Consider the following 26,941-nt stretch of genomic DNA (forward strand, 5'->3'; position numbering starts at 1 on the left):
TGTCCTCATATGGCCTACACCCCTTTTTGCCTACACCTCATTTTGTTGGTATTTAAGAGAGATTATACTCTGTGCATCGTATAAACATTTGTAAACATACAGTTTATTATATATCCATAAGCTGATCAAGTTCATTCTCCGGTGAGTGAGTTCATTATTATAGAGGTAGGACAGCATTTGCATGATGCTCAGTGGTCGTACATTTGTTTTGATAACAGTGTCAGCGATATGAGGTGAAAGCCAAATGAGGGCAAGTCTTCGAGCTATATATGGTAGGTAAACCGTGAAGGTTGCATGTGTCAGACGTTAAGAACTTCGGTGAAACCCACGGGCCGAAAAAGTTAGGAACACAACTGGGATTGAACAGGGATTCGAACAAGTGAAACCTGAAATCACAGGTTTCCGGACAAGGTGGCGCAACTCAGTGAGTGAGTGAGTAAGTTTAGTTTTACGCCGCACTCAGCAATATTCCAGCTACATGGCGGCGGTCTGTAAATAATCGAGTCTGGACCAGACAATCCAGTGATCAACATCATGAACATCGATCTGCGCAATTGGGAACCGATGGCATGTGTCAACCAAGTCAGCGAGCATGACCACCCGATCCTGGTAGTCGCCTCTTACGACAAGCATAGTCGCCTTCTGTGACAAGCATGGGTTGCTGAAGACCTATTCTACCCCGGATCTTCACGGGTCGGCGCAACTCAGCATTCTGTCGATGAATTCATTTGAACTTCCTACGAGGTGTGCTATATTTAAGGAAATTACATTGACAGTATTATTTTCTTCGTCTCTGCATTCTGCATTTAAGGATGTTTGATGGAATGCAGGTTTTCTCCAACTTCCATGTAAAGGATGCTGAGTTTCAGAGACGACACAATTCGAACAATGATATTGTGTTGATGCTTGATTTATACAGGCTCATTTTGAATTCGGATTCATTGTTTCTCCATCATAACTCAGTCGTTGTCAGAAGACCGTAAATTCGATACATTCAGTTTTCAAAAGTTCTGTGAAAATTGTTTTAACTGTAAAGTTAGATTTAATTCACAATCGCTTATTGGCTTTCAAAACTGGCATTAGCTTTGAAATTGGTTGTACCGCACCAAAGAATGGCCGCATTGATGGTTTCGTAAGAAAAAGGTTTTCAACTATGAGCAAATGTACTGAGCATTTTGTTGACAATGCATCTTCTTTTTACACATGGGCGTGGTCTTCATATTTAAAAAAAAACACACTCACACAGAAAAAAGTATGCACGCGCGAAACCGCGCTCACAAACACACAAATAGAGACAAAATTATATATCGTCTCTGTAGGGAAGCAATAGAGTCGAGATGATGTTTAACTGAAACTCATTCAATCATACCCAATACCACTGTAACAACATTTGACCATACGAGAGATTAGACATGATTGAAAAGGATTTTGACACATTAATGGACCGCGATGTTTTTGCTGATTGATTATATCGACAACGCACGGTCACACCACGCCCACACATCACAATACAACACCAACACATGAAATTGAAATGGAACAGGTATTCAGGACTAATTGTAAGAACGATTTAGGGATGTCCACTCGCATTTCCTCGATTGAGCAATTTCATTACGTTCATATGTCCACCTGAGAATTCTCATATAACCAATTTGATCACCCATTGATACCTAGGGAGTGCTTGCTTGTTAAATATTTATGATTCAGGTAAATGAACGTGAGTAGAAAATGACGAGAAATCACTAGTGATGTCCTGGAAATGGGGCATTCATCATGTAGCATCATGTGCGTAGAGGATAATAAACAACAGGGAGTTGTTTCGGTTCGTTTCCTGTTACCAATAAATCTCACATATACATGGTACAATGATGTTTCACTTAATCACTATTTCATTTTGTCTGAATTTGGACTGAAATTCCGTTCTACGACACCTATGACATAAAAATATAAAACCTATTTGGTTTAAGTGGATAAGCAGTTTTTACCTATTTAATACTAACTGCAAAACCCGAACAAGCAAACTCTACTAAACGTCTATGATTCCGACTATATCAGGAGAATGTGTTGATGAATCAGTATCAAATGCATTTGTTATTGCTCCTCACCACTGACACCAAGATGTCAGAGTAACCCTGAGGGAATTTAATAGCGATTTGTTGTGCATGTGTCATATTGTATGCATGTAGAACCTTTCTATAAAATTAACTCAGGTCAGCCTTTATATGTTCAATATGTCAGGAGCAGTTAAATGTGAACCGTCGAGTTAAGCAAAAACGTTAAAGATTTTCGATATTCAGCCAGTCCATGACATCCTGTTCAAGCCGTGTCAATTTGCTGCATGGCAACATCTGCGACATGAGCAATGTATATACAATGTGTACAGAGCATTACATGTTAAAAAGATGTACACACTGCCTGTATGACCAAACTGATACACCCCAAAAGCAGTTTGAGAGTTCCGATGCTGGTAACAGTGTCCAGTTACTTCTTTGAGTGACAATTTAGAACATGGGGAAGTACAATAATTATAGGGTACATTTTTTTAGCTTACTGCACAGACTTGTGACATTATCTATGACATTATTTATCACGTGCGTTAATACACTCCAAATGCGTTCTATATGGCTTTGGCATCTGCTCGTAAGGAGGTGACACGTGGTCCTTTAGCGTACGTCACAAATCAGCAAAATCGTTTTTATCAAGGTCCAGAAACAGGAACATGTATTTATATATCTGTACTAACCCCGTGACTTCAATTCTTTATCTTTATCTCTTTCTTTCTTCGATCTATTTTCTTTTGATCTTCTAGTCAATGCACACTGACTGAAAGAGAAACCTGTTTCGTTAATTCACAAATACTGAACGTCTTAACTTAAAAGGACAATGAGAACTCAGTTATTTAGGATGATGTTTGAACGTGATAGGTAAGTACATGTACGGTAAGGTAAGCTAACACATGTGAATTACCGCACACAGGGGGAAACAATTATTTCTTGCTGATACCAGCGAATTACACAAAATTATGTTTACATAATAAATATATGCAACGTAACATTACAATTACAATACTTTGGGTGAACTTTTAAAACTGACCGGATTACCGTTGTTTTACACTATTTTATAACTTGGTGACTTGACTATGTGCTTGCTGAGATTGTGGCCTCATAGTTTTTACCTTTTCCTTGGGAGATATGGAGGTGTAACATGGCCAGTAAATCATAAATGTGGAGCCTTAAACGAAATAAGAACTGAAAGGAAATGCTAAATCATCATCTCTGCGATGCTCCACTGATAGTGACCGCGGATAAATGCCAATGCAATGAAATTGCAATGAGAATTTGTTTATGAAACACTGCTGGACAGTGATGAGTCGGATTTCGCCAAAGGGTGTGCATATCTTGCCCACCAGTGCACTCGTCACAAACACATACAGAGGCATTGCTACGATTTATTGGACATTTCATAAATGCCACAATAAGGAATTACCATCATTTATGTCTCTGATTATTTAAAGTTAGAAATGCGTTCCACATAGTATAACACTTCAAGGGTTGTATGCCACTAGTACTCCTCGAATGGGCATGTTCGATGTTACGTCAAAAGTTATGAAATGTAACCACCAAAGGCTGGAGCTGCAGGCTTATTGCTCTTCATAAAAAGGAAGTTGACAATTGGAAACTTGACACTGAGTCATTAGTATGAACAGTTACATGACTGTCATTGATATATTGATGTTGTTTCATATCAACAAACGAACGATTGTCACTGCTCGTAGTTGTATCCGAATGTATAATTACAGTAGATTTTCCAATCTCAATGGCTCAGCATAGAGAAACAGGAGATATGTTTAAATGTTTGATGACAAGACTTTCACAAATCGCATTGAGCACCATCTGTCTGATAGTTAAGTATTGTTGACACCGTTGCTATGACAATGAGCATTGTCTCGTGAGACTGCCCCACAGCACAATGCGTCTGTTTGCCGTAAACACATGGACAGTCCCCGTGAGTCGATGATTATTTTGCGCCTCCGGATCATTCTCAGAAATCAAATGCTAACAGTCATATTAGGTGTACGGCCATAAGTTCCAGAGCGCGCTTGACTACTGGCAATATTAGTGCGCTTCCCAATCTCTACACAGTTTTTAGACCATCGATTGTGTGTGTCCCTAAAGTTTCTGAACAGTCCACGTGGTAGGCACGGAGCTTCAGACACAGTATATTCGATGGTTCGTGGAGCTACTCCTATGGCTGTTGTGGGAGTTGTCATTATTATTGGAATGTTCGGTAAGTCAACTATAAATCAAATGTTAGTTTCTGATTCTACATACGATGAGCGTCTTGACAAACCCTAATTGTCTTACTTTACAGTTAGTAACTATACTGGATGATTAACGTTGGTGCGTTTGCCGCTATGTGTCGTTAATGAAGCGCTCACGTAACTCCGTGTGATATATACCACAAGGGTATCAAGTTGAGTGTGCCTTATGTGTGATGCCCAGTGCTACCATATACGATCATATCATTATACAACACACATACATACTGACACAGTGACATGTTGTATGTGTCTGTGTGTGATACCCAGTGCTGTCATGTACGATCATATCATTATACAACACACTTACATATTGACATAGTGACATGTTGTATGTGTCTGTGTGTGACATGTACGATCATATCATTATACAACACACTTACATATTGACATAGTGACATGTTGTATGTGTCAGTGTGTGACATGTACGATCATGTCATTATACAACACTTTCATTTTGACATAGTGACATGTTGTATGTACCTGTGTGTGACATGTACGATCATGTCATTATACAACACACATACATATTGACATAGTGACATGTTGTATGTGTCAGTGTGTGACATGTACGATCATGTCATTATACAACACACTTACATATTGACATAGTGACATGTTGTATGTGTCAGTGTGTGACATGTACGATCATGTCATTATACAACACTCTTACATATTGACATAGTGACATGTTGTATGTGTCAGTGTGTGACATGTACGATCATGTCATTATGCAACACACTTACATATTGACATAGTGACATGTTGTATGTGTCAGTGTGTGACATGTACGATCATGTCATTATACAACACACTTACATATTGACATGTTGTATGTGTCTGTGTGTGACATGTACGATCATGTCATTATACAACACATACATATTGACATAGTGACATGTTGTATGTGTCAGTGTGTGACATGTACGATCATGTCATTATACAACACATACATATTGACATAGTGACATGTTGTATGTGTCAGTGTATTGACATGTGATCATGTACGATCATTATTATACAACACACTTACATATTGACATTGTATATAGTGACATAGTATACATGTTGTATGTGTCAGTGTGTGACATGTACGATCATGTCATTATACAACACACTTACATATTGACATAGTGACATGTTGTATGTGTCAGTGTGTGACATGTACGATCATGTCATTATACAACACCCTTACATATTGACATAGTGACATGTTGTATGTGTCAGTGTGTGACATGTACGATCATGTCATTATACAACACCCTTACATATTGACAGAGTGACATGTTGTATGTGTCAGTGTGTGACATGTACGATCATGTCATTATACAACACCCTTACATATTGACATGTTGTATGTGTCAGTGTGTGACATGTACGATCATGTCATTATACAACACATACATATTGACATAGTGACATGTTGTATGTGTCTGTGTGTGACATGTACGATCATGTCATTATACAACACTTTCATTTTGACATAGTGACATGTTGTATGTACCTGTGTGTGACATGTACGATCATGTCATTATACAACACATACATATTGACATAGTGACATGTTGTATGTGTCTGTGTGTGACATGTACGATCATATCATTATACAACACACTTACATATTGACATAGTGACATGTTGTATGTGTCTGTGTGTGACATGTACGATCATGTCATTATACAACACACATACATATTGACATAGTGACATGTTGTATGTGTCTGTGTGTGACATGTACGATCATGTCATTATACAACACACTTACATATTGACATAGTGACATGTTGTATGTGTCTGTGTGTGACATGTACGATCATGTCATTATACAACACATACATATTGACATAGTGACATGTTGTATGTGTCTGTGTGTGACATGTACGATCATGTCATTATACAACACACTTACATATTGACATAGTGACATGTTGTATGTGTCTGTGTGTGACATGTACGATCATGTCATTATACAACACACGTACATTTTGATATAGTGACATGTTGTATGTGTCTGTTTGTGATACCCAGTGCTTCCATGTACGATCATGTCATTATGCAACACACTTACATTGATTGATTGATTGATTGATTGATTGTATTTCGGAAATGTAAGCCCATAATTCACATACACAGTCATTTAATAAACTTGTAAGAGCACATTGTTATATAAATAATGACATATGACATTATTTGATTGTTTTGCCAACAACGTTTAAATATGTTTACATGATACATTTAAATCATTTACAAATGTTTTCAATCCAGTTTGGTCTTAATTTAAAGCTGTAAGATATAAAAGCTCCTAACTTCCAAGCGTATTGCTTGTTACAAATTGACATGATATTAGTAACATTATAATAATCTTTTACAATATGTATATATTCATTTCTTAAGTTTTCATACAATGGAGAACTTAAAAGAAACTGTTCTTCATCCTCAAGCAATCTTATTGAATAAATCTTTTCACAATATAAACACACTCTATTTTCAACTGAGATACTTTCCCAACGTCCTGACTCCATACGTAAATTATGGTTTCCACAGCGAAATGTAGTCAAAAACCTTTTAAAAAGTTAACACACTTACACATTGACATAGTGACATGTTGCATGTACCTGTGTGTGATAACCATTGTTTCCATGTAACAGTTTGTGATTCACCTGTGCCTTGTGTGTGTTAACCATAGCTACCCTTAACATTTTCTTTGTACGGTTTATATAGTAATGGATGCTTACATATAGGGCCATGCCATTATATACAACAGACTGACATGTTGTATGTGCCAGGTGTATGTTAAAGAACTTTTTACGAAATACTTCCATTTATTACCTACGAGGGCGAACATATCGGGGTTCATATTTTTCATTCCATGCCCTAGGGCATAATATCACTTTGTCATAGTGACGTGACGTCATGAACACTGCCAGCCTATGTTTGACAGTTTGGGGTTTTTTTCCTCAATTTGACGACTTCGGTAATAAACAGAATATTATATTCGTGCCCATATCATACTATGTTTACGACACTCGTGCCTAAATATCGGTATATCCCTCGCACCAACATTCAGGCACTCGTGTCGTAAACATAGTATGACATGGGCACCGTGTATAATATCCTCTATATAACATATCCATATAATATCTGACGTTTCCAAGTATGTACCTACATAACTGTTATCTTCATGGGGAACAGTTAATACAGATTTTGACTTGATATTTTGTCTACAATTGACCAACATGCTCGTAACATTGTTGTCAGCTATTGTATCACTAATTGTCGTAATGATCCATACTATACTAAACAACTTTAAAACACCACATTCTGATTTCTGAATTTACAGTGTGATTGCCTCAATAAACATGTGTGGTGATACTGCATATCAGCAGAAAACTTCACACTCGCATATGCTCATACCGATAAGTTATGAAACATGGGACATAACCGTTAGAGAGGTGGTGTTGTAATTTCTTCATTGTTTCCACAAGTAGATTGAAAAGGTATGTTTTCAGGTGCCAAAAAGTAACTATACGTTTATTTCACATTATCTGATATTTCTGGAAGGCGGAACATTTTAAGGACAAGAGTGATAGGGAGGCTTTCGACCTGGCAATCTAATGAAAGCAGAAAATTAAACCACATTTCAGTTGTCAAAACTGAATATTGAACTTTAATTGATATAAGACTTGAACTGCACGAGCTGTTAATGGACGTAGTCAAATTGGTTCGGATTACGGAAATTGCGAATGAATACGTTCAGTTTTAGATTTGTTAGCGTATCAATTACATACAGCTGATTTGATATCTGCATAAATGTGTGTGTGAATGTGTTTACACAATTCCAGCAAATCCCCCAATATATGTGCGGGAACGAACCACGGTCTTCCGCGCGACATGAAATCGCTTTAACCCTTCGCTTTTTACCTAATGTAGGTGTAAGTGGAGCAAATAGTTAACGGAAGCAAGTAGTTATGCTTATGGACAGTAATCATGTGTAGGGCTGTCTGTGGATGATGTATCCGACGTAAATGTATTGTGATGTTTCATAAACAGATTCCAATAGCATTCTCACATTTGCGTTATCTAGATAATAGACATAATGTTTTCTGCCAATTCAAACATGTTTTAATCAATACAATTATTACCTTTCATCGTTTTCTGAACGTGCTATTAACAACAAAATGATAAGATGACTCCAACCGACTGTGATTTTACTGCTTTACTTTGCTTTACTTTGCTTTACTTTGCTTTACTTTCAATGCTTCTTTATATAAAAACATCAAACCAAATATGACACATCAGTGCTGAACTAATCATTGCATGAGCTGTATGTTTATAGGGTTATACAGGTGTAGTGATGGGGTCATGTAGCTGTAGATATGATATATTATGAATATAAAGGTATTATGTATGCAGGAGGTATCAAATGTCACGGTGTGTTGCCAGGTTTATGGATATGACTGAATATTTCATGACCACGTACATAAGAAACATCAGTAGGGAATCCTCTTTAGTGTGGCATCCATGAAGAGCAACAGAAAGGATATTGATATGAAGCACAAAGAGCTTACATTTACCCTACAAGATGGGAACAATGGGCGTCATAAAGATGGCATATCAGCTGGGCAGTAAGCATTGCGAAAATGCGTATCCTTTGAACGTGAAATAAAGCTCTTCAAGATATCAATAACGTTTTGTATCATCATATATGCAAGTAATCAAATTACTAAAACAGGGGTCCTCAGACAAAATGATAGATGCTTGCAGTGATCGTCAACAAAGAATTAACAAAAAGAACAATACCACTTTGTACATTAACGATAGAACCACAGCTGGCTTAGTCGTTTAAAATGCTGCTATTTTATAGAACTACCGGCATTGATACCTAATGGCCACTTCAAACGGAACCCATGTTTGCCTCTCGTTGCAAGAATACTCTGTGTATTTATATAGGCCCAAATTTCGATCGTATTGAGGACTTAAGTCGCTAAATCGAAAAATAAGTAAATGTCCATAACTTGGACTTGAATCAGACATCAGCATTTTATATTTCACTGGTATGTCGCTTAAGTATTTCAAATATGATCTTAAAGAACATGGGCACTCTGTGTGTGTGTGTGTGTGTGTGTGTGTGTGTGTGTGTGTGTGTGTGTGTGTGTGTGTGTGTGTGTGTGTGTGTGTGTGTGTGTGTGTGTGTGTGTGTGTGTGTGTGTGTGTGTGTGTGTGTGTGTGTGTGTGTGTGTGTGTGTGTGTGTGTGTGTGTGTGTGTTATCCAAAGAAACATTTAGACGATTGTGTTATTATGATAGATGTATTACATGTGCTTATTAAGTCATGTGCCCATACGCCTATTGGTGGATGTAAGGATAATTGTGAAAAAATGGAACACTTCTTTAATCATGAGCTTGGTAGACATGTTGAGGAAATTTCCAAATTTGATGCAACAGTGACGAACATTGACTAGACTTAGCATATGTCCTTGACGGGTGCCATCTTTTCGCGAACACCTGTTATCATCACTATTTCAGGGTAATTTATAAACACATGCTCTGCCATCGTATCGCATGGTGACAATCACTGGATTGTCTGGTCCAGACTCGATTTTTTTACAAACAACATCGAATAGCTGTAATGGTGCTGAAACAAATATATACTCATGATATAATCATATTTATACAATCGACTCTGCTTTTAGTAGAGTTTTCCTTTGAATGTGGAAAGGGTTGTGTCGCTTCCATTATATCACATGCAACCAGGGAGTCGGTTCTATTTAGGAACCAAGTACTAACTTTTTCACAACATTTCAGACTAAGTAGAGTATTTTTAATAGAACAATGTTTCTTACTTTTGGTTATATACGACACATCTTGATTCTCCTTTCTTAACACAATTCATGAGCTGTTGATATTCCTGTTATTCGTAATGAGCACATCTTGGTTTTTGACAATACTTGATACATAACTAAATACTTTCTTGTTGGACACAAAGCAACATTGTACAAATGTCATTCTTTGAAAACATGTTCTCGAACTTATTTGACGGTTGCATGTAGAATATAAATACGTGTATAGGTAGTTAATATATATGACATTTGCGTACGTTACACATGAATACAATTTAAAAGTATGATACACAATTTAATTCAATCCTAATCCTAAATGAAAGTAAGTCGTAATGTGAAATTAAATATTAACACTGATTCATAAGGTAACTTTGTCATATTGCGTATGCAATACCTAGTAGGAGTAATAAAGCTACAATGCATATACATTAGCCTTAAGACCTACTAAATCATTAAGAAGGGATTGTCATATATGACAGCTGTTATGTTGGTATATTAAGACTAATAGTCATCAATTTTTAGGGACGGGATAGTGATTGCACAGCACATTCATTGTGCTGAGTAGAGTCCCTTGGGTCCCCAATCGTAAAATCCAGCCCCTATTATGATTAGTAGTGTGTCAACCATGCTCTGGGATTTCAACAAAGTGATCAACGTCTACAGCTTGCTTCATACACCTTTTGCCCAATGTTTTATCAATCTGCCTGTCTGAATGTTTGCTGCACTCCAGTAAATAATCAAGTTTTATCTGAGCCAGTGGTCGATATTGTGAGCAACGATCCACGTCTGGATACGACGTCACGCAAACAACCAAGTACCGTGCTTCACTACCCGATACATTTGGAATAATCTTTTGGGGACCTATTTTAATCCAGAATCTCATGCGCATGCATTCGTCGTTATTATTGCTAAATGTGTGTATTGATGAATCAAAACAGAAAAGGGTTAAAAGTCATAAACAGTCCTATATATGCCCTTATATGGAGAGTATTAAACTGTCAGGTTCGCGTTTACATATCCTCTGGTAGCGTGACAATATGCAGTGAATGCTTGGTCACCACTTTGTCGTAGACATACAGGTCTGTTTATCTCATCTTCGAATGCTTGACGACACTAAAACGTCTCTACTAATTGCAATAAACTATCGTGCTTGACACCCGATCTTCCAGTAGCCTGTTCCAAGCCTTGACAAGGTAATTCATCACACCAAGATAAACAAAATGTAAAGTCCGTATCAATAATAGTCTTATATCTAATTATAATACACAGTGGATGAGTGGATGTGATCGCGGACTTTGCGTGCAGGCAATTAAGTACCGGAGCTCGAATCCCGGATGGGACTCAACCCAAAAATGAAACTGTACTTTACTGAGAAATTGTAACCAAAAATAGTATTCTGTAACACATGTCACGCCTATTGTTTGTGGTACAGGTGAACTGTAAATTAGGTTAAACAGGTACGGTTCGGTTAATACAGTACAATGTCGCATCACGGACTTCGGATAGTACACTGTCGCATCACGGACTTCGGTATTATTCTTCACTCAGTCTAATAGTGTTTACTATGCCTGTAAATGGATTTTAGTAATTTCTTTAGTCGCTGTTCAGTCAACCAGTAATCCCGATGGTGTGAGTCCCAGAAAGAATTATAGATAACAGCCTATGTTTTTCAACTGACTGAAAAGGTGAATATCGTTTTACGCCGCTTTTAGCAATAAGGAAGCAATGTCACGGCTGGGAACTCATCATTAAGGCTTGTTCAAGCTTGTTGGAATTGTATGATTGAACTTTGGCATGGGTATCGAAATACTGTTGATTATGAATGTATGGAATCACCATGAAACAATACGTGCATGCCCTATTTTAGATCTGTTGGAATTCAATTCAGAATAGCTTAACGCGAACTCAGTAGAGTTGTCAAAATCTACATATCGTGATGAGTTTAGCGATACGAATGACGCGAAGATGTGTGAATCTGATCTTACTGTAGTAAATGTCATTTAAAGGAACGTTATATGTGTTGGGTCACTGTTTTGTTTCTATATCCATATCAAAAACATATATATCAGTCCTTAATTGATAGTGTCATTCGACAGCATTGCTGGGTATAACAGAGATGTTCACTTCCATACTACACCAGTACTTGATACTGTAGTTATATTGGGAACCTGTGCAAGATGATGTTCCTATACCACCCATCTGCGCTGTTCACGTATGTGGAAACTGAACTGACATTTTCAGTTTTGTTCATCATTGAACTCTTCGAACATCCACATAACCTGGAATGATTCTCATGATTACACCTTTTTGTAAATACACAATGCCATTTGGAAAGTGGTCAAATGTAACGTATGTTATATTTGGGATTGCACTTTCTTAGCAAAGTACAGATTCTAGTACTTTTGTTGGGATGGGACTCATTAATTTATTTCATGAAACTGAACAGGGTAATCCACTTTTATTGTCAAAGACAATCTTGGCAGTTAAGGCATCACGCCACTTCAACAAGATCAGTTTCATGATGTCTAAATTATCCATGTTCTGAATGTAGTCTAAATTGTACCATTGACACATTTGGTCTGACAGATGGACCTCATTTCATCTTGTAATTTCACCGTTTGTCCAACTTTTAATCCTAAATGCTTGTGTAATGAAGAATCAAATACCGACTCGTGTATTAACTCGAGGTATCACTTGTTTCTCTTAGAGATAAACAGCAGTAAAACGAGTGTAATATCACTCCATCGATTCCGTCATCTCGACGTAACTACATCCCACAGAAAAAGATCACAAACCAGTGGTTTCTAATTTACAGAGATAATTTCATTTTTACGGCATTGTTCCGGGCTACAGCTGATCTCCAGCAACCCACCCTTGTTGCAAGAGGCGGCAGAGGGGACCATATGGCTTAACTCGCTGACTTGGTTGATACATGGCCGTAAATCCGAGTTGCCGACATCAATGCGCATAATTTAATTCGCTGGATGGCCTGGTTCAGACTTGATTATGTACAGACATACATCATGTAGCTGATATATTGCTGTATGCGACTTTAAAGGCACAATTTCTCATATTTACTAAATATTTTGACCTATATCATATATATATTATATATGTGCACTCACTTTAGCTCCCCATTGATGCAATAAAAGACTTACTAACCCTTACGACTTGCCTGAAATCGATATTTGAAACTTCGAGGCGAACAGCTTCGAAACGGAGAACACTTGCCATATATGGAATGTAAACAATTGCTCCGTACAACGAAAACTGTCGCACGCGGTGCAGTCGGTTTTGACCGATCTGGTTTTAATCACAAGTTGTGCGTAGGATATTCGAAAAGGGCGCTCGAAGGGACATAACTCTATGGGGTTCGCTTGAAATAATGGTGTTCACAATGGGGGTTTAAGATTTAAAAATCAAAATCAGTGGCAAAGATGATCACAAGAGGTGAGATCCCTCATGATATCAATCTAACTCTTGGACACAATAAACTGGAAATGGTGTCAGTGTTCAAATTTCTTGGTGTGTATTTTGATCAAAGATTAACATGGTCTCATCACATCACACATTTGTATAACACATGTAACAAGATCATCAATCTATTAAAGTGTATTTCAAAAACAAAGTGGGGTGCTGATAAGTCAACTATGTTATTGCTGTACAAGGCCCTTATCTTGTCCAGACTTGACTATGGTTGTCAGGTGTATATGTTGGCGGCTAAATGTCATCTTAATAAGCTTGATAGAATTCAGTCTAAAGCTTTGAGAATATGCACTGGGGCCTATTGTACAACTCCAACCTCAGCGCTTCAAGTTGAGTGTTCAGAAATGCCCCTTCACCTTCGAAGACAACAGGTATCTTTGAAATATTTCTTAAAAATGAAAACCAGGAACAGACAACATGCAGTCACTGAGATTGTTAATGACTGTGTGGAATATGTCATGTGTGACTGGACCCATGGCAAATTACCCTTTGGCTTGAATATACAGAGATAAGCTGATCAACATGGTATTTACAACTGTAACCCAGTTGATCCTTCTGCACCGCCTCTCACACCTCCGTGGCTTCTGCTGAAGCCTGGATTGAATTCTGAACTCAATTTAATCGTGAATAAGAGAATGGACCAAAACATAATAAAAGTGATAACTCAAGACTTTCTGGCTGAACATTATTCTAATTTCACACATATATACACTGATGATCGTACTGCTCGGGCTTTTTGGATACCAAATTTATCGATCGCTAAGGTGTTCAGATTCCCTGATTATCTTTCTGTTTTTGCAGCTGAACTTTTGTCCATTTTGCAAGCATTGAGATGGGTAGATGAACATGACCATGAAGCAATTATCTTTACAGATTCCATGGCAGCAATCAAAGATATAGAAGCTGGTGCAAATGGATCTAGAGATGACATTGGTCATGAGATATTAAAGTTGGATACATCTTTAAACATGAAGTACATTGCATGCGACATTGTGTGGGTCCCAGCACATGTTGGAATACATGGGAATCAGATTGCAGATAATTTGGCCAAATCCGGGTTACAGTTTCCTGAAGTTGATTTATTTAAATTTCAACCAATCCCTAAAGATTTTGAAAATGTTTTATCGAAATCTGTTCCAAGGAGTTGGCAACAGTTGCGGGATACAGGTACTTCCGGTCGACATATGTACAAACTTCCATCCTTAGACCATCATTAAAATCTGGTCATAACATTCGTCGTTGTAAAAGGCGTGATGAGGTTATTCCTTCACGTCTCAGGCTTGGACACTGTGGACTAAATGCTTACAGGAGTATTATAGATAAGACGGTCTCTTCTAAATGTGGCCATTGCAATTTGGAGACGCCTGAAAACATCGAACATTATCTAATTACATGCCCTGGGCACAACAACATAAAACATAATCTCAGAAGTGTTGTACTTGAGGTTGATAATATCATGTATGGGTCTGTGCAACGGGCAGTTTTAGATTTCTTCTCGTCATCTGGAAACATGATGTAATCTAGACAGGCTCTCGAATGGCTTAGACAGATTTAGTTCTGTGGTTTTAAATCATTTTAACACTCTGTCATCTGAACCTACTGCTTGTTTAATGAATGAGTATTTCATGTTTCAGAAATGGAAGTGATTACTTAAGGTTTTTAATCCGTAACACAAAGCAGGGGTTATTCGACATACGTATACATCTATCCAAATTAATATTAATAGTGTTGTGGTCTCTTTTATCTTAACTAAACGATTCCTTTTGGCCATGAAATTACCTATGATTGTTTATTAAATCAAGTCAATGTGTTGGGCGCAAATATGCCTCTTATTGGCCCACGTCGCCCTAGAACTATAAAACCAATCAAAACTTGAAATAATGTTCGACAGGTAGAGGACGCGAGAGTCGATTTAATGCAACGTTGCATTAATTCATTTAATTGAATTTAATATTGTAATCTATATCCGTAAATGTTTTGGAATAAATTATATCGTAGCTTCCCTGAAGGCTGATAGTATTATTGAGAGAAATGCAGTATCTATTTTTAGACAAGTATTGTGTGAAATAGTGCCTTTAAACAACCAACGAACAAGAGGTTGTTCAATAACCAAACATGACAATATCGGTGATGTCCTTGTTTGTCCTGACAGCACGGTAGTGTTTCCCACTGATCATTAGAAAGCTGAAACAGCTGTGAATCATACATCATATACAAAGGCACCAATATCGAGTTGCACTGTTTACAAATATATAAGTTTCGTCATAATTAGTCTCTTGGAACAGTCTACCACATGTTGCTGTGCTCTGTTATTAAATGCCACTGTTGACGTAATGTTATAGCTGTTCTATAGCTGTTTTGTTATTGAATGACAAAGTGTGTTACTGTGATCTTTTGTCCTTCGTGCAATTTTATCTCAATATTTAGTGATTAAAACTAGTTCATTTTTCGTATCACTTTTAGTTCTCATTAAAGGCACAATTATTTTGGACTATATTGTATATATTGGGGCACATGCACTCACTTTAGCTTCCTATTGACTTACCTGAAATAGATCATTGAAAGTTCGAGGCAAACAGCTTCGAAACAGAACATTTGCTATATGAAATGTAAACAATTGCTCTATTCGTCGAAAACTGTCGCACGAGTTGTTGGCAGTGTTTGCCGAACTTGTTTCTATCACAAATTGCGCTGTATGTTTTTGCGCCAGACATTAGCGTCATTTTGTCTAGGACTGCGTTCTGTCTCCAAAGGAGTTATAGGATATTCATAAAGAGCGCTCCATGGGGTTCGCTTGAAATAATGTTCTCTGCCGGTAGAGGGCAACGTTGCATTAATTCATTCGAACTTTTTAATTTAATATTGTAATCTAAATATGTAATTGTTTTGGGAGGTAATTGTAATTATAGCTTCTGTGAGGGCTGATAGTTACTATTATTGAGAGAAATGCTATACCGGTATATATTTTCAGAGAGAGATCTTGTGGTGTGAAATAAAAAGATTAATGGAGAATTGTTTCTGACTATGTGCGAAGCCTGTATACGTCACATGCCATAAATTTACGGGTGTAAAGAAAATTTGTCGTATAATTTCGCGATATGATATTTCGATATCTCTTTTGAAGCCTCAACAACCAATTTCATGATCTTTTCGTTTTTGTGGAATGCGGATTTCTGTGAGAACTTTTTCGTGTGGAATGTTTTCTTTTGATGCCACTGCTTTTGGCTCATCGATGTGTTTTCCCATACAGTTACTCATGACGGGAGGCACATTATTTTAGATCGGTTGTTTTGTATTAATTAAGAATGTTTATCTTTGCCTTCAGTGACAGGTGGCCATGGCAACCAGACAGCACTGATGGACAAGGTGTTTGACCTATACCACAAAGAGGTGCGCCCAATCTGCGGAACAGATGCGCCTATAGAAGTCAAAATCGGCATCGCCATCAGACAAGTCATTGAACTTGTGAGTGTATATGTTATTTATTCTTTCAAAAAGTAGTATTAGTATAACTTTATATAGTTCATGAGTATTGGGTTACATAAACTGATATCTAAATGCAAGGGAACCACACTGGAACATACAGGAGAATGTTCGTCATGTTTCATGTACAATACAATCTAGTATGCTAAAACTGATGAAAATTCTCCACGTGCAAATGAGGTGACATTTTAATCGAAAAAGGACCTATCTTGTAAATAATGGCGATGACACATATCGACATGCGCTTATGATTGCATTTGCATACGATAAAATGCCCAAGTAGGCGTGTAGGTTTAATCAATCAAAAAGATATTTAACTGTTCGAAATACTCTTTAGAGCATTTGCACATGTGTTTACATATCTATTATTCCTGAAGTATGTGTACCAGCTGACGGGATTTGCTGTTCACTCAGTGAGATTTATGCAATTCGAACGTTTAAACAGCATGTGCATTGTTTCTAGCATTAGATAATATTTCAGCGAAAATCTGTTTCCAATATACCAACCCAGTGTATTACAGAAATTGCATGTTGAGAATATATACAATGTGCGATATATATATATATAATTATTTAATTATATATTGAACTTTTTTGTGCTCAAGAGATTTGAGAATCCGTCAATCAATAGCTTTATTGTTTGGATGCTATAACCCTAACTTTTTATATTAAAAAAATGTTGCTTGTTAAATTAAATCAATTGCACCTTTACATAGAATATATTTGCATAATATATTTTGTTAAAATGGAGAAAAAGATAACGTTGCCAACAGAGTTCTGATAGCATGATCCGACATAAATGAAACAAAACTCTAGGCAAAGCCAAATACTGGTTGACATAAACTGAAGTATAAAAGAAAGTACACACCTCGAGCTTGGGGATAATTTTTAAAGTATACGACTTGATATCCCACGCACAACACTGTAAAGGAAATCTATGGTGTTTTGGCAACATGTACAAAATGTTTGTTATTTGTAAGTCACAATTAAAATAATTTTCAAAATATTTACGCTGCTTTTTGGAAAATCCCAAAGTGCCAGAACTGAACTTTCTTTTGTGCGTCAGTTTAATTACACGCTTCTCAATCATATCAAAATGTGTTGTACTTCAACTGAATCCTTTGAGACGAATACCTGTCCCTATTATATTGACCTCTCCCTGCTATTGTTCTTCTTTCCAGGATGAACCTAAACAAATATTGACACTCAACGCATGGCTTCGATTGGTAAGTGCCGCTGCAGCCTTTATTTAATCATGCACGTTTATTGGATGGTTTTCTAATAGAAACCCAATACCCTCGCAGAAGCGTGTCTGTGTTGTTTCCGTGACCATTGTTCTAACTGCCCGGGATGACATCGCTCTCTCAAGTCTCTGGTCATTTGTTTGGTGTGAAATGACGAACGATTGCTGGGTTACTCTGTATGAGAATTAAAATAATATCCCCAAGGTGCCAGAGGTGCGGACGAAAGGATAGTTATTGACAGCGGATTGGTTGTGTCTATGTTATAGTATTGAGAACGCATTAACTACCCTACCCCATTGAAATGATGAGTGTGTGTTGAAAGGGTTGGTAACAGTGGTATTTGAATAAAACATCAGTCATGAATATTGGCATCCCAGTGTGGGCTGAGGTCTTTGTATATTCCCCGACAAGCCTGAGCCATATCGTATTGACAAAACCGTCAAGACTTGGTCTGTATTTAAACTTACACCACGTGTTGAAATTAGAGATGTATTGACAAAGAAATACACGAGAATATTTATCACATGCCACAGGCCAAAATTGGGAATTGCATTGGACTTCAATTTGATCATTGAAGCGTCGAGTGTAATTACAACGGTTACCTGGGTTTTTTATCAGCATCTTTAATGACCGTGCGTAATGGCCACCTGCTGTTATTTTTCCCTTATATATTATTTTGCCCTGCATTAAAATATATGTTCCAACAGCTGGTTATCAACATGGACATCGTAAAGACTGAACTAGTGTGAATGCCTAATGAATTTCGAAAGTTTAACTTACAAGCAGCAATGAGTTGAGGTATAACATCACACATGACCCAATCATCATGATTAATTGATAAATCTTCAGTGCCCATGTTACATCAAGGAGTACACGCGCACCTGATCACAGAACATACCCACCACTGTGGTGAACCAGGATAACTGGTTGCCATGGAGATGAGTTCCTGTGTTAACATATGTAAATACGTGATGAAAGTTCACTGATGAATTATTATCAGCTATCTATAGTCAACGAGTGACTAATGTAATTTAAGTGATTAAACACAATTGTCACTAGCAAATATCACTGATACATACCATTGAACAACTTGCAAACTATGCGACATTGTACCAGTTAATAAACAAGATTGCTTAACGGAAGGAAGTCAACCAGTTCACAAGACAAACAACAAGACGCACCGACACCTGATCAACAATAAGCACGTGGGACGTCATATAACACATTACCCTCTCTAATGACTCAATAGCCAGGGTTGTCTGGATGTAAGTACTAAACAATTAACCGGTCCTCCTTGACAATAAAAATAGAGACGGGTACCGTGATTCACACCTCCCGAGTCTCCGGACAGAGTGTTCACGTAAACCACATCTACAGAGTAGCATGTCAATGTCAACGTAGGAAACAGGTGTCACGATATACATATATACCGAGTCTCCGGACAGAGTGTTCACGTAAACCATATCTACAGAGTATCAAGTCAATGTCAACGTAGGAAATAGGTGTCACGATATACATATATACCGAGTCCCCGGACAGAGTGTTCACGTAAACCATATTTACAGAGTATCAAGTCATTGACAACGTAGGAAATAGGTGTCACGATATACATATATACCGAGTCCCCGGACAGAGTGTTCACGTAAACCATATCTTATCAAGTCATTGACAGGACAAAGGTGTCAGAGTATCATGTCAATGTCAACGTAGGAAATAGGTGTCACGATATACATATATACCGAGTCCCCGGACAGAGTGTTCACGTAAACCATATCTACAGTCAATGTATCAGGTGTCATATATGTCAATACCGAGTCCCCGGAGGAAATTCAGGTGTCACGATATACATATACGATATACCGAGTCCCCGGACAGAGTGTTCACGTAAACCATATCTACAGAGTATCAAGTCATTGACAACGTAGGAAACAGGTGTCACGATATACATATATACCGAGTCCCCGACAGAGTGTTCACGTAAACCATATTTACAGAGTATCAAGTCATTGACAACGTAGGAAACAGGTGTCACGATATACATATATACCGAGTCCCCGGACAGAGTGTTCACGTAAACCATATCTACAGAGTATCAAGTCAATGACAACGTAGGAAACAGGTGTCACGATATACATATATACCGAGTCCCCGGACAGAGTGTTCACGTAAACCATATTTACAGAGTATCAAGTCATTGCCAATGTAGGAAACAGGTGTCACGATATACATATATACCGAGTCCCCGGACAGAGTGTTCACGTAAACCACATCTATGGTGTATCATGTCAATGTCAACGTAGGAAATAGGTGTCACGAGATACATATATATACCCGACAGAGTGTCACTCGGACAGAGTGTTCACGTAAACCATATCTACAGAGTATCATGTCAATGTCAACGTAGGAAATAGGTGTCACGATATACATATATACCGAGTCCCCGGACAGAGTGTTCACGTAAACCATATCTACAGAGTATCATGTCAATGTCAACGTAGGAAACAGGTGTCACGATATACATATATACCGAGTCCCCGGACAGAGTGTTCACGTAAACCATATTTACAGAGTATCAAGTCATTGACAACGTAGGAAATAGGTGTCACGATATACATATATACCGAGTCCCCTTATTTACAGGACAGAGTGTTCACGTAAACCATATTTACAGAGTATCAAGTCATTGACAACGTAGGAAATAGGTGTCACGATATACATATATACCGAGTCCCCTTACACAGTGTTCACGTAAACCATATCTGCGGTGTATCAAGTCAATGACAACGTAGGAAACAGGTGTCACGATATACATATATACCGAGTCTCCGCACAGAGTGTTCACGTAAACCACATCTACGGTGTATCATGTCAATGTCAAGGTAGGAAACAGGTGTCACGATATACATATATACCGAGTCTCTTGATAGAGTGTTCACGTAAACCATATCTACAGAGTATCAAGTCAATGTCAACGTAGGAAACAGGTGTCACGATATACATATATACCGAGTCCCCGGACAGAGTGTTCACGTAAACCACATCTACGGTGTATCATGTCAATGTCAAGGTAGGAAACAGGTGTCACGATACACATGATATATACCGAGTCTCCAGACAGAGCGTTGATGTTGGAAACAGCTCACCTGCCCAATCATGTTGGAGACAAATAGCACCTGCCACACATTAACAATGTTTCGTGACACGTTAGTGACAGTATGCTATTTATCTTTTCCAAAAATGATACCCGCCGAATGTTCAGTAGTGAGAATAAGTATTCAAGATTTCTTCATCACCTTTTTGAGGGACAATAATGACAATTTATGGGTAACAACCTGTTTTAATTCGTATGTGCGACGTTTCGACACAGACCGTTGTCAAGCAGGACAAGAATCTGTATGAAACTTCGCTCTTGAGGCATAAAACAAGTCGTTATCCTTAGAAATGTCACTATTGCACTTCCCAACTTCAAAATGTCACTCAAAGAATTTTATTTATTATATTACCAACTCAGTAGTATAATGTCTGTAATTATAATTAACGTCATGTATTTGTTGTGTCTGTAGAACTGGTACGACTGTCAGTTGAAGTGGAACGCTACTGAGTTTGGAGGGATCTCATCACTTAGTCTCCCTTTTAGCACAGTTTGGACACCGGATATTACCCTATATGACAAGTAAGGAAACTTCACGTTAGTGTGTTGGCAGCCCACCACGCAGAGATGGTTTCATTCAACAAACGTCATACGATTTCCATTGTTTTTAACGATTAATGGTTTAAACTAACAAAACAGGCGTTCCTCTGTCAATCCAAAGTGACGAAAATGCACTGTACCAAAATTCAATAACTTGACAACGTCTATGGTTTTCTTGTCGAAGCAACCTTCACACGGCTGCAGTAGTGTCAATATTGTTTCCTCGTCAGTGTGTATGTTTCTGCTTTCTTTGTCCACCTTGTGTTGTTTGTATCCGTATCATACACCCCTCACTCATCCATATATTCTGTATACATTTGCCACATGTAGACGATAGCCTTGCAGATCTGGATTAAAACTGGTCTTCATTAATCCATGCTTGTCAGAAGAGGCGACTAACGGAATCGGGTTGTCAGACTCGATGACACGATTGATGCAGTGGTGTAGATCGTTGTTATTGATCAGTCACTGGATTGCGTGGTCCAGACTATACATACGGCTGTTATATTGTTCACATATGTCTGGGCGCAACGTTAAGCAACGTCCACTCAACGTAAAACAAGTGTATACCCATGCTTAGGTGTAAGTGTGTTGTGTCCTCTCTGTCACATGTTCCCCGAAATGGACACTTATTCACTTCTTCACCCGTACACCTGGTCACCATCAGTTCACATCACCTGACCTTCATCCCTTCTGTCTCTCTGCATGACCTGTACTGTTCTAATTACTTCTCCTGGACGCTATCACCCAGTGCTGCTGAAGAACTTGTCGGACTCAAGGACTACCGCCCTGTCATCAACTCAGACGGTTCTGCCTCCTACAACTTCCCAACAATTATAACAAGCCTCTGCAAAGTTGACGTCACCTACTTCCCCTTCGACACTCAAACATGTGCGCTCAAGTTCGGTTCCTGGGCCTACCATGGACTCCAGATCAACTCCACCAACAGGGACAGCACTGGCGACATATCCAGCTTCAAAGTCAACACCGAGTGGGACCTGGTCGGTGTTCCAGTGAAACGACATGTAGTGTACTACAAGTGCTGCCCCGAGCCTTACCCTGACGTGACGTTCTACGTCAATCTACGCCGCAAGCCGCTGTTCTACATGTTGAACCTACTGTTTCCGTGTATTTTGATCACTACCGTGGCACTGCTGGGCTTCATGTTACCGCCTGACTCCGGGGAAAAGGTGTCACTGGAGATTACCGTGTTGCTGTCCCTGGCAGTGTTCCTGCTGGTGGTGTCTGAGACGTTACCGCCAACTTCTGAAGACTTCCCTTTGATAGGTACGTACTTAACAGTATTAACAACGCGTTCCTGTTCTGTGCCTCCAGATTTATTTGACATTCACACAAGGTCCGATAGGATTCAGGAGTGAAATAAGTACATGCTGATAGTAAGAGCAGACCATATGATATTGTGGTTCACATTTCCGCAGACCGTTACCGGTAATCTGGTGAATACATCATCTACCACGAGACGGTTTGGTTTCGTTAGATGGTTTGGGTTATATGATATTGTGGCTCACATCTCCGCCGACAGCCACCGTAACCTTGTGAACAAAACTCTACCCGAAGATTGGAAGGTAGGTGGTTATTGCTAATACGATATTGTAGCTCATATTGTCGCCAACAACCAGCGTACTCTGGTAGACAAAGCATCTACAGATCGGAAGGTAGGTGGTTATTGGTTATACGACATTGTGGCTAATATATTCGCCGACCGCCACCGTAATCTTATGAACAAAGCATCTACAGATCGGAAGGTGGGTGGTTATTAGTTGTACGATATTGTGGCTCATATTGTCGCCGACAGCTACCGTAATCTTGTGAATATGGCGGCTATCCGGAGATCGGAATGTAGGCGATTATTGGTTAAACGATTAGGTGATTATTGGTCCCACGCCGTAATATTGCTTGAATAATGTTATAAGCGGCTTAAAATCCAACTCATTCACTAACTAACTTCCAAGGATGAGACGAATAATGTGTTAAGCTGAAACATAGGAGACAAAAGTAGCGAGATGAGTATTCTCAATACATCTTTTGTTTTATGCTGAAGACAGCAGCATGGACTGCCATTATTAACCTTCTGGTGTTACGCATAGCTTTGTACAGACGAGTTCATAAACTTTCAACGAGCATATATGATTTTTGTTTTACATGTTTGAGTTCCAAATTTGACATTTCACATGATAAGGCTCGTGTCAGACTTTGAAACATTACACATCCTTTCCCTCCACAGGAATCTACTTCTGTCTGGCCATGATGTTGGTCACCTTCTCCACGGTCCTTACGGTGATCGTGCTAAACGTGCACTTTAAAGGTCAACATGGTATCGGCGTGCCTCGATGGGTGAGGAGTCTGTTTCTTGGGTCACTTGCGAGGTTCCTTTGTGTCAAGAAAGAAATGACTGTCCATCCAATCAAGATAGCGGTCAATGGTGACCTTGACCTTTTCCTCGAAAGTCATACGGTAAGGAAAAGGGTCAGAGATCAATGTCAATCAGATACGATTTGTAGGGAGTGTAAACAGACATATTTTATTCATAAATGTATCTTCTTTCATTACAGAGAAAATACCTTCAAAGCTTATGTTGCGAGGACCAGGTAAAATGCTAACATTATCACTGGACCTTGGTCTAATTCTTATTCCACATTATCAGCATTTATCTAGCATTTAGATCCTTATTTCACGGATTCCCAATTTACTCAAGATATTTCTTGGTTGCGGTATTTTTAGAACGTTTTTTTAGCTTCAAGATGTTGCGTAGTGAAGTGAACCTAAAATGGCAGCATAAACAATGCGCGATTGCTCGCTTTCGTAGTCCTTGCCATTAACGTCAGGAGATATACTCCTTTAAACCCCATATAGTGCACCTTACAAATAGATACCTACTTCACGTCACTTCAATATTTGTATTTTTTCTAGTATTGTTAGTTCCTAAAATTGTTCTGTCAGTCTGATGCAAATTAGCTGAGTTTGAATACATCTGAGTTCTAACAACACGCTTCATGCTACAATTCCTCTGTTAGAATCCCTTGTATGTAGATGCCCCGAAATGTAGATGCCCCTTTGGTCATGATGTGATGACGTTGGGTTCTCTCGACTCCGATATACCCTTTGAACCACTCATAGTGGGAACACAAATAATGGTCTTCGGACATATTTCCATTTAGGGAGAATCGAACCTGTATGGGTTTTACATACTTGGCCACCATCTGCCTTGTACTGCCCTGTTGTGCGCAGGAAGTGCTGAACACGCATGACCTGTGTCAATGTGGGCTTTCTTCTTGCATCAGACTAGCATCCTCTTTTCTATCACAACAGCCGACTTAATCCTCATATCTGATGCCAACATTTTACTCTTCAGGGGAACTTCATTTTTAATTTACAAATTAAAAAACATTGGGAGATATATCGGAGTCAGTCAATGTTGATATGATAATAATGAATGTTTTGAGAGTGCATCACAACTTGCTCTTCCTTATGACCATAGTTGTTTGTACAGTAATCGCTCTTGAAAGATGATTGGTGTATGACTTGCATGTGTACAAAAAAACCGGCTCAAAATCAATGGTCTACAGTTATCTATCGACCTTTTCGAAAACCGTCAAAATCAGGAATGATACCCCATGAACGTGTATGGAGCTACTGCGTTGCGCACGTGCACCCCATGTATTGTGTTTAGGGATGGTGATAAAGAGAATTGGTGGTGCGTTCAAAGGATGTCTGACCTTGAAAAGTTTGTTAACGCTTATACTTCCTATCTAAATTGAAAGTTCAGATTCCCCTACTTTTTTAAAGACTATATTACCTCCGTTGTATCAGACTATTGGATACCATACCTTGCAGACATTGAGAAAACAATATTTCATAAATATATTCAATTCGTGTTGTATAAGAACAATACGTACTTCTTCATTTGATATAATTCAGGCAATTGCTGTGATATGTTGCCTCTATTGGGCACACCTGAGACATGTCATCTTGAGCTTTCTATCACCGGTTCGCCCTTGATGATGTTTGATGGCACCCATAATGGTAAACAACTGGGTCCTGTATCACATTGCAATAAACTCCATCGTCGTGATATATCTGCAATAGGGTTCAAAGTGGTGTTACACCCACCTCACTCACGTAATCTGGGTTATGTTTCTCCGATTCATTTCAGGATGATTTGAACAAGACAAATCAGAACGGAGTGAAGCATATCGACTCTCGAGGCACTGAGGTTCAAGACCTCCAGCAGTCGTCTCCCTTGAAAAAGGTCATGAAGGAACAACTTGCTGTCCTGAAGAAGATCAACAGCCGGTACGCCGAGAAGCATAAAATTGAAACTATTGGCGAGGAGTGGAAGAAAGTTGCAATCGTGATGGACAGATTGTTCCTGGTCATATTTTTCCTTCTGTCTATCATTTGTACCCTGGGGATTTTGCTAATGTGTGTTAACAATGGGTGAAACGGTTTAGTGGTCGGCAGGACATATCGCAAACAATTATGTCTGTAATATTCATGAAGAGTGCTGGTGATGTCTGATCGGGAATGAGTGGGATGTTACACCAGATAAGACACACCTTTGACAACACTGATATTCCAAGACGACTGTGCATTCACTAAGTAATAATAATAATAATAATAATAGTCCATTTATATTGCGCGTTTATCCATGCACATTGCATGCTCAAAGCGCTGACATATTACCCCTGGTCAACGAGTACAGAACACTCCATGTGGAGAATACAACCGGTCGCCTGTCAGGCGCTCAAGGTTCAAATTCAGACTACCATCGTATCATACCAGGTACCCAATTTTATTGCTGGGTTCAATTTTGAACAAACTCACTTGCCTAAGGTGAGACCACATGCGTCAAATGCGCT

At 38.6% G+C, this 26,941-nt stretch overlaps 1 protein-coding gene across 2 annotated transcripts; it reads left to right on the forward strand.

Annotated features, from left to right (window-relative positions):
• Positions 1-3,876: 3,876 nt before the first annotated feature.
• LOC124290965 (neuronal acetylcholine receptor subunit alpha-10-like) lies at positions 3,877-26,678 on the forward strand. 2 transcript variants are annotated; one of them, XM_046727808.1, is made up of 8 exons: positions 3,877-4,287; positions 16,969-17,108; positions 18,308-18,352; positions 21,934-22,043; positions 22,813-23,348; positions 24,307-24,536; positions 24,635-24,670; positions 26,236-26,678. In XM_046727808.1, exons 1-8 carry the CDS (start codon positions 4,227-4,229, stop codon positions 26,521-26,523), a joined length of 1,446 nt encoding a protein of 481 aa, XP_046583764.1. In that variant the 5' UTR covers positions 3,877-4,226; the 3' UTR covers positions 26,524-26,678. The 2 variants fall into 2 exon arrangements, with proteins under 2 accessions (XP_046583764.1, XP_046583765.1); XM_046727809.1 differs by lacking the exon at positions 24,635-24,670 and having other exon boundaries at positions 3,884-4,287.
• The last annotated feature ends 263 nt before the right edge of the window (positions 26,679-26,941 follow it).

The sequence above is a fragment of the Haliotis rubra genome, unplaced genomic scaffold, assembly GCF_003918875.1.
Source record: "Haliotis rubra isolate DU_JTF1 unplaced genomic scaffold, ASM391887v1 Scf48, whole genome shotgun sequence".
Classification (NCBI taxonomy): domain Eukaryota; kingdom Metazoa; phylum Mollusca; class Gastropoda; order Lepetellida; family Haliotidae; genus Haliotis; species Haliotis rubra.